At 43.0% G+C, this 9,464-nt stretch overlaps 3 protein-coding genes across 3 annotated transcripts; 2 read left to right on the top strand and 1 right to left on the bottom strand.

Annotated features, from left to right (window-relative positions):
- Window positions 1-813: 813 nt before the first annotated feature.
- On the bottom strand, window positions 814-1,259 carry SS1G_09552 (predicted protein; the record flags this gene model as incomplete). Its single annotated transcript, XM_001589780.1, has 2 exons — window positions 814-920; window positions 1,058-1,259. 2 exons carry the CDS (start codon window positions 1,257-1,259, stop codon window positions 814-816), a joined length of 309 nt encoding a protein of 102 aa, XP_001589830.1.
- Window positions 1,260-2,279: 1,020 nt separating this feature from the next.
- Window positions 2,280-3,124, top strand: SS1G_09551 (hypothetical protein; the record flags this gene model as incomplete). Its single annotated transcript, XM_001589779.1, has 2 exons — window positions 2,280-3,045; window positions 3,102-3,124. The coding sequence occupies 2 exons, from the start codon at window positions 2,280-2,282 to the stop codon at window positions 3,122-3,124; spliced, it is 789 nt and encodes a 262-aa protein (XP_001589829.1).
- A 1,228-nt stretch (window positions 3,125-4,352) lies between these two features.
- Window positions 4,353-9,182, top strand: SS1G_09550 (hypothetical protein; the record flags this gene model as incomplete). The annotated part of the gene is made up of 3 exons (XM_001589778.1): window positions 4,353-7,437; window positions 7,501-7,618; window positions 7,694-9,182. 3 exons carry the CDS (start codon window positions 4,353-4,355, stop codon window positions 9,180-9,182), a joined length of 4,692 nt encoding a protein of 1,563 aa, XP_001589828.1.
- Between the last annotated feature and the right edge of the window lie 282 nt (window positions 9,183-9,464).

Here is a 9,464-nt window from a genome sequence, read left to right as displayed (position 1 = left end):
TCAATTCACTTCATCAATTAATCTAATCCATCTCAAGTTCAAGATCAATCTAGATACATCATACCTAACCTTCCTCCCCTTAATGAAAATATCATTATGATCTTCATGATAAAAACAGCTAGATCCAAAGTTAAAGTTAAATATATACTGAGAGTTATTACTATAGTTAGTGCATTTGCATTGACCTACCTAGACATAGGAGGTCCCTTTTTCGTGTAACCGAACACCACCTACATACCATACCTACTTACTTACTGTACAACGTATGTTTTTTACTTGAGCCCCCACGATTTTCATTCGCTTACTGAATGATCTGACTGATCTGACTTGACTTGAATGTTATTATTTGGTTGCACCGTTGTAGGTTACACGGTTTTTTTTGGTGAGATTCGGAGTCCCGTCTCCGAAGGCGCCTGGTGTGGTCTGAAGTCAGCGTTCACTTTGGTGTTACGGGCGGGATATGTATCACAAGATGTGTATTTTGATGTTTGTGTCATTGTGCCATGTGTACTATTTGTGCCTTTTGTACTTCACTCCCAGTTTACGATATTAATTATCGCTGCAGATATCTGTTTCAGCCATTTTATTGTTAAGTACTATAAACTGAGGTATCATAAAGCATATCCCGCAAGTGAACCGTCCTTTTCCATTTCCTGTCCGTTCCTTCCTTCCTTCCTTTCCTTTGCTACATTATCATCCCCATCCATCAATCATCCTATTTGCTGTGTGGAAGTTTCCTTGCACATATTTCTTCGTAATGTATTCCTCCCACTCCACATTTCCACAATCAAACTCTGAGAGAAGACACAGAGCTCAAGAAGTCTTCTTGGCGCTGCTTGGTGCTGGGGCCACAGGTCGTCCTTGACTGCGTTGATAGATTGTGTATGCGCAGAATGCGGCGGCGAGCACACCGATTACGACTATATTGTCTATTTGAAGAGAAAGATTAGCTTAGATCCTATAATTTTACTTTTCCTTTCATCTCTTCACAATCCTTCTTCTATTTTGACACCTTCTAGAATGGACAAGCAAACAAAGTGAAAATGTTGAAACTTACCCAAGAAAAACCTAACCAATCCCTCAAAAGTCTGCACAATAGTAGTAACAGCCGAACTGAGCGCTGCGAAAAATGCATTAATGATACCGAGGATCATATTGAAGATAGATTGGAAAACAGCGATGATAGAATTGAAGGTTGCCATGATGGTATTGACGATGGAGGCAATGAGGTTATTGATAGATTCGATAACGGAAGGCATGATTGCTAGTTCTAGGACGTTTGACGGATTGATTATATTAGATTGAATCTATGAATTGCGTTCCGATATGATGTGCTATGATATGAAACTTTGATCACGTCGTATTGTAACCGCATGTATGTAAGTCTTATATAAATAAATCAAAAACCTAGAAATGGGAAAGGTGGCGGTGGATTATTTTAATATATACTCTCTCATTTCATCCATTTATCATTATGTCGTCAAGTCATAAAGTCAGTTAGGAAAGATGACCTCATTGCCCAGAACAAACAAAATGTATTTAGGTTGGTAGGTAGGTAGGTATATACTTGCACTTTTCCTCTGCGACGATTCTTATCGCATTGTTTATTGCCAGTAGATGCGTCATATCGGAAACCTGTTTAGAGCTAACCAAGTGAGTTTACTTGCCATCTACCAAATTTTAATCAAGGCGACCGTTTATATATCGTATCTAGTAACTTCTACATTCCTTACTATACCCTACCACGCCACTTGTAGTTTTATATCCTGTTCTATCCCAAAAATCGCATCATGCACTAGTAGATTGAAAAAACACATGCCCATTAACGAAATGCCATCCCAAATACAAAATAAAATCAAGATTCGGTAATGGATATTGGTAATTGTGATTCTTGGAAAGAGGTGATTTTCGCACGGCTGATGGACTATATATGACTTGTCATTGGTACAAGGTTTGAGAGGTTCTTGTGGGGGCGGGCGCTAACGGGTGCTAAGGCTTGGCATTTTGGAAGGGGAAGATTTTTGGGCGCGGGGAGAGGATTCCTTTGCGCATACCTAACCTTACCTATCTTATATCTTTTTATGATTTTGGAATGATAGGGAAGGGATTGTGGATATAGTGTATTGGCCGAGTCTTGGGTTTTACATTTAAAGTGATTGGGAATTTAGGTGCTTGTTGCAGCAAATTTGGGTTTGATTAAGATAATCGATATCGAGGTCCTCACAGTCTCACGTGGTTGAGAGAGAGGAGAGAGTTGTGGATGTGATCATCCAAGGGAAATGGCACCATCCCAACAACTTCCTAAAAACTGGCCTTCTCACATCCCATATCTCACGACCCCGACCTATTGCGCAACACTTAACTCCTCACACCTAAAAGTACTTCGCACACAAACTCCCGATGGCATCCCTATTCCACCCTCACATGCAAAGGGCCCCTCTCCTCTCGTCAAGATTACGCCTATTAACGATCCATCCCATCCTGCGAACGGACAGTGTGGATTATTCGCCACTAGGGACTTGAAACCCGGAACATTTATCTTGCAATACATTGGCGAAGTTCACGCGCCAAATGAATCGACCGATGAGAGGATCAGGAAAATGGTAGAAGTACATGAGAAAAGCGATTATGATTTGAGTTTGGATAGAGACACGGGAATTGGGGTTGATGCACAGCGGAAAGGGAATGAGGCGAGATTTATTAATGATTTTAGGGGGGTGAGTATTGGTGGGGAGAGAGCGAGAGTTAATGCGGAGTTTAAGGAGGTTTGGGATACGGGAAGGGGGGAGAGGGGTATGGGGGTTTGGGTGCTGGGAGAGAAGGCTGGTGGTGGGAAGGGGAAGGGGGTGGGGAGGTGGAGGGGGATTAGGAAGGGAGAGGAGATTTTGGTTAGTTATGGGAGGGGGTTTTGGGGAGCGAGGAAGGGGGAGGAGGAGTGGGGAGAGAGTTGTGAATGGGTTGGTTTGGGAGGGAGAGGAGTGGAAGAGGAGAATTTTTGGTCACATTCTAGTGATCTTGAACGGTTAAACGATTCCGTTAACGAAGGTTAGGAGGCACCGAAGCCGAGACGTATCAGTGCCACTAACGAAGAAACCGAAAAGGTCAATTCATAGAACCGAGTTAGTACCTGCTACTTCTACTCTGATTGAATCACTCATCCTTTGCTGCGAAGGTCAATAAAGAGTTCGACGACCACAGGTAAAGCTACTCAGAGTTGAAATAGCACATATCGAGAATAAGGGGTGATTCAAATGAATATCCCAAGAATGCAGCAGCTGCAAAGAGACTTATCACGACATAGAACGGGGAGATACTGCTGGATATTTAAAAACGATTGTATTCAAACGAACGTTCAGGTCTGAACATGCCAAGTAAAGCCACAACATTCGATAAATTCTGAAGCTCATCAAACAGGATGAAAACGGAGGATTTGGGAAGTCTTTAGCACAAGAATATATGGTTTATTACCTACTCATATTTGTGTAACATCGAGATAAATCAGGGGTAAGGATAATCTTGTAAGATACAGTATGCCTCGTTTTCCTTTCGGGATTTATGATTTGGGATAGAAATATATCGAGAACATCTTCAATCTGCATGAACATGTGGGTCTCCCTTCACCGCCTGAGAAAATGGCTTTCAGAGTTGTCAGAATACGAGAATATATAAGGAAAGCTTGGTGCCAATATATTTATTGTCTTTCGTCCAAAGCTTTAAACGAATTTGTTATGTTAAGTTATGATATGGTTTTGGAGAAATGGAAGCTTACAAGTTTCGATTTCATAATTTCACCGCATATCCAGTAAGTTATGACGATGGGTGGAAGAGCATCATGGTATCTCGTCAAATGCTTGCCCCACGTTCACAATTCTAGTAAGCATGCTGCTAAAGTCGCGATTCCGATTGGTTAGGAGCTTTTATCGCGTTGCACACAATGCAAACGGCCTTCCCGTTGTGCGATACATTCCCAATCTCTATACTAATAATAGTGACTCGACCATTTAAATTTATACCGACAAGGAGGTTTCATACTTCAATACCAAGTCAAGCCAGTCGAAAAATACAACATTCATCAGGAAATCCCACACTTTACGGATTCCGACCTCGTAAACTTGCAACTTTCTCTCAATCGCACGCATAAAGCCCCGCTCCAGATTCGCCCAAATCACCTTGCGACGATTATCTATCAACACGTCTGGCAGACCAAGACCGGACTTTCTTCACTTTTCCCACCTTTCAGGAGTCTTCCTCCACTTCATACGCCTTTAAAAACGCCGTGTCCCTTTGAGGTCACAGCTAGGTGTTCATTGAAGTGACCGGAAGGTATCCCTTCTTGCCACTTCTATTCACACATGAGTAATCTCCTCTGGAAATATTACCTCGAAGATGACGTCGATAAATTTCGACGCCTACTGGCAAATACTGCCTATTCATCGCAGCATACACTGAAAAGTCATGGTGGAGGAGGGCCGGCATTCTCCAGCAGCTTTGGGAACAAAATAGGGAGTTCAGGCGGATTTGGAACATCACCAAAGACTTTCGGCAAGAACCGCAAAACACCCGGTCCAGCTGGAAACTCAAATGGGAATAAAGGACAGGGAAATGCGATCAGCAAGGCAGAATTGAATAGCAGAGATTATGCTGGGTTAACTGTCTTACACCGAGCTGCATCTTCGACATCTACGAATGCAATAATCTTTGCGACCTCTCTTATCGAACATCCTTCCATCGACCTCTATATACAAGATACGGAAAGTGGGTGGACAGCGTTGCATAGGGCTTTATATTTCGGCAACGTCACAATTGCTCGAGCAATTATCGAGCGAGACTCGAAGGATCGCGCCGCTGGAAATACAGGAGCTAAGCCGGACTCTTCGGTTATCAAGGTCAAGGATAGGGAGGGAAACACCCCATTTGATGTATACAATGCAACTATCGCAAGGCGATCTCTGCTAGACCGAGGAGAGCAGGGAGTACCTCACCGTTCAGATGATGATTCTGATGAGGAGTTATTCGATTCACCGTCGAGCGAATCGTCAAAGTTCAAAAGTATCGATGGTGACGAACTTTATGCATTTGGTAGTAACAAGAACTTTTCATTGGGTTTCGGTGATCAGGATGATCGTCAGTATCCGGAGAAGATAACGCTTAAACGTCCTGACCATTTACTCTTTCGATTTTATCAAGAATACTTGGACTCTGTCTATGATCATAACCCTATTGGAAACCCAAAAATGCCCAAGACAGTATCTGAACTTCCTTCCATGATTCAAAATAAGCCCATCATCATACAAGATGTTGCTCTGTCCAAACTTAGTAGCGCTGTATTAACTACGGATCCGGAATCAAACCTTTACATGTGTGGCTTTGGCCCTGGAGGTAGATTAGGCATGGGGGATGAAACCACTCGTTTCAATTACGTGCCAGTAGATCAAGGCGGTTTGGCAGGAAAGAAGGTCGTAACTGTTGCTTTAGGTCAAAATCATACGCTTGCAGTCTCGTCGGAAGGAGAGATTTTCAGTTGGGGTACAAATACTTGGGGTCAATTAGGCTACAATCTACCTCGACCTGCGCTGAAGGATGAAGAACCACTTTGTACAACCCCGCGCCAGATATTTGGACCTCTGAAAAGAGAAATCATTATTGGCATAGCTGCATCTGCTATTCATTCAGTGGCCCACACGTCTACCTCATTGTTTTGCTGGGGAAAGAATGAGGGACAATTGGGTCTTATGGACTCTGACTCACGATCTTTGGAAGCTCAACCAATACCTCGCAGAGTTGCCGCATCTTTATTCAAGTCATCAATTGTAAAAGTTTCGGCCATTAGTGGTGCAACTATATGCCTCTTGGCAAACCATACAGTCTGTGTTTTCACGAATTATGGTTACAACATGGTCAAGTTTCCGTTGTATGAGGGCTTCACAAACTATCATTTACAAAGTACCTCGCTCACGACTCGATATGACTCAGAGTCAAATAATATCACTACTATTGAGTCTGGCGGAGATACAATTGCGGCTATATCTGGTAGAGGTGACTTGTTTACCTTCAATGTAAGGAAAATTGATACAAAAGTTGCGGCGGCTTCTACAACGAATCCCTCCAAAATTAAAGATGCTTTATCACAGCCGCAGCGAGTCTGGTCACTTCGCAAGGGTAATTGGGATGGAATAAAATCTGTTGGTGTCGCCGAGAATGGGTCCGTGATAGTTTGTACTCAGGCTGGAGCGGTTTGGCGACGCATCAAAAGAGCTAAGAATAAGGATGCTTTCACTGGGATCAGTGGTTACGACCGGAAGGATTTCAAATTTCAGCGGATCCCGGGACTTACTAAAGTAGCTGCTGTCAGAAGCAATCCTTTTGGTGTGTTTGCGGCCATCCGTAAGGACTGTGATGTGACCAGGACTCAAGTTGCAGTTGAAGATAAGACATTGTGGGATGATATTGCACCTTTGCTAAGTATCCGAGATCTTGTAGCTTCGGAGCATCCAGTAGAACAGGCGGGAAGTCTAGTAAACCCTCGCCTGGCAAATTTGGACATCGAATATGGCCCTGTCCTCGCGGCACTGATCATGTCTCCGGACATCGAGGAAGATGTCCAAGGCTTGCTCATGGGAGTGGATTCTGAGAGTGGTGGTTATGATGTTGAGATATGTTCCAGTACATCTGACATCGCAATACCTGTCCATGGCTTTATGCTGGCAGCTAGATCATCTGTCTTGAGATCACTTCTTGCCGACTCTCATGCCAACGGAACCACTTCACTGTCTAATATCCTCAACATTGAAAATAGTACGGGTGGTAAAAAGAGAATTATCTTTAACGGCATAGATTTTATCACCCTTGTCAATTTCGCTATCTTTCTCTACATTGACAAAATTGCTGATGTTTGGGCCTTCGCGAATTATCTCCCGAATATGGCCTTCAGACTGAGGCAGGTTAGGATTGAAATCATGAAGCTTGGTTCTCATTTAAATATTCCCTACCTAACTCAACCTGGACTTGTCAGAAGGCCCTCAGACAAATTGAACTCTGACATGGACAACGCTATTACAGACGAGAAATTCTTCGATAATTGTGATGCTATTGTTGAGTTGGATGGAGGAGAGATGCCTATTCACAGTGTGCTTGCATGTCAAAGATGTCCTTTCTTCGATGGTCTATTTAATGGTCGATCGGGAGGTCAATGGCTTGCTGGTAGACGCGCAAAAATCACAGATCCGATCAGCATCGATTTGAAGCATATTTCGCCTGATACCTTCGAACTGGTATTGCGTTATATATATGCGGATGTTGGACCTGAGCTTTTTGATGATATCGTCTCCACTAATATTGATGAGTTCTCGGAAATAGTTATGGACGTCATGAGTGTTGCGAATGAGTTGATGATTGATAGATTGTCTCAGATCTGTCAACAAGTGTTGGGTCGTTTTGGTATGTTATTTCCGCACAGTGTTTCACAGATTTTCTTTTAGAAGTTACACTGACATCATGAAGTCAATACTCGAAACGTATGCAATATCATCAATGCCGTGGCACCTTGCTCAATCACCGAACTTAAAGACGCCGGCCTTGAGTATATGTGCTTGCAGCTGGAGTCAATGCTTGAGAATCGGTAAGTCTATCCTCCAAACTTTGATAGATCGGGTCATCATAGTTTCTAGTAGTACACTTTGCTAATATAAAGTAGTTTACTTGATGATCTTGATGAGGACCTTCTCCTTGAATTAGATGAAGTCGTGCGTGACAATCAATTGAATTGTCTTCCATTCGCCAAAAGTGGACGAGCTGATCTAGATTTGCACGAGAAATATCCTGAATTGGCGGGGGACATTGATGAGGAAAGACGTCGCAGACTTGGAGATATGATCTTCCGTGCTCATCTAAGAGATGATGATAATCGAATATCTTCATCTTTCAAGGCACGTATGGGGAGTCTTGATGATTATTTACCCTCTCCAAGTAATGATAAAGCTAGGAGGAAATCAAGGGTGGTCAAGAACGAACCATTTAGCCCAAGTGTACGTCCTAAGGATGCAGCGGCTGATTTCATGTTTGATATGGATGACGATGAAGAGCCTGGTAGTCCACCTGAACTGAACTTGACTAACGACCTAACTTCTGCTTCCCCTGGTGGTCCAGTAACTCCAAGGTTCCCTACAACTGGTTCGACGCCTAAGGTTTTCGAGTCAGGATCTCCTACGGACTTTCGAAATTCTGTCGGATTAGGAATCAATCACAATCCAGACACCCCTCAAACTGGAAATAAAACTTGGTCTTCTCCTAATCTTTTAGTCAAGCTGGACATGAAAGATATTATGGCCCAAGCATCAACGAACCGTACTTCGAATTTATCAATGAGTCTCTCAGCTCAAAAGGCCAAGGATGAAGCGAATGCCAAATCATCTACCCCAAAACTTTCACAGAAAGAACGTAAGAAGCAACAGGCAGCTCTTCAACAAGCAATTGCACAAACTCCTGTGAACAAGGGTAAAGACAAGGCATCTTCTCCTTGGCAAATTGCAGGTGTGGGTTCAAAAACGAACCTCAAGGATATTCTTGATAAGGATAACAAATCTTCACCATCATCCTTAGCACCAAACCCAACAACCTCACCAGCTATCTCACCTTCAAGTACTACTTCAACTATACGTCGAGTCACGGCGCCAGATACTCGATTTGCTGGTCAAAAAAGGAATGATAATAACAGCATCACGAAAGCACAAAGATCTTCACCTGGTCCATCAAGGCCAAGCTTGTTAACACCAAGCAAATCGTCTCCACTTATTCCTCATTCGAAATCATATACAGCGCCAGCAGCGAAAGCCGAACCGTCACTACAGTTATCCATGGCTGATATCATAGGAATGCAACAAAGAGAGCAAGAAGTGATTAAAGAAGCAGTTGCAAAGCGAAGTCTTCAAGAAATTCAAGAAGAACAAGCATTCCAAGAATGGTGGGATCAAGAGAGTAAAAGGGCTCAAGAGGAAGAAGCTTTGAGGGCAAAGGCTTCTACTGGAGTTAGTAGAGGTGGTGGTAAGTCTGGTGGTGGTAGAGGAAAGGGTGGACCGAGAGGGAGAGGTGGAAGGGGAAGAGGTGGTGGGGAATCTGTTAGGGGTGGTGGTGGCGGAGGAAGGGGAAGAGGAAAATCTCAGGAAAAAAGTACTGGCGCGAATTAATTTCGTGATCGTCATTTTTATTCATTTCATTGTAATTATACACACATTTTAGCGTGCGGGAAGTGGGTATGAGATATCCTGTGGCATGGCATAGCATTAGCAGACGTATATTCATATATATATTTGAAGTATGAACAAAGATTCATTCATTGTATTAGATATCAACATCAACATCGGAGATTGGAGTTTCAGAAACAAGAAATAGAGAATACAAAACTATATCCACTTTATTTGTTTTCTTTTTTATGCCGCCGGGGATCGGGGTTTAATCCAGGTTTTTTG

Source organism: Sclerotinia sclerotiorum, genomic scaffold (genome assembly GCF_000146945.2).
Source record: "Sclerotinia sclerotiorum 1980 UF-70 scaffold_13 genomic scaffold, whole genome shotgun sequence".
In the NCBI taxonomy this organism is placed as follows: Eukaryota; Fungi; Ascomycota; class Leotiomycetes; order Helotiales; family Sclerotiniaceae; genus Sclerotinia; species Sclerotinia sclerotiorum.
The sequence above is the reverse complement of the archived record's forward strand: the minus strand, read 5'-3'. Positions and strand labels throughout refer to the sequence as shown.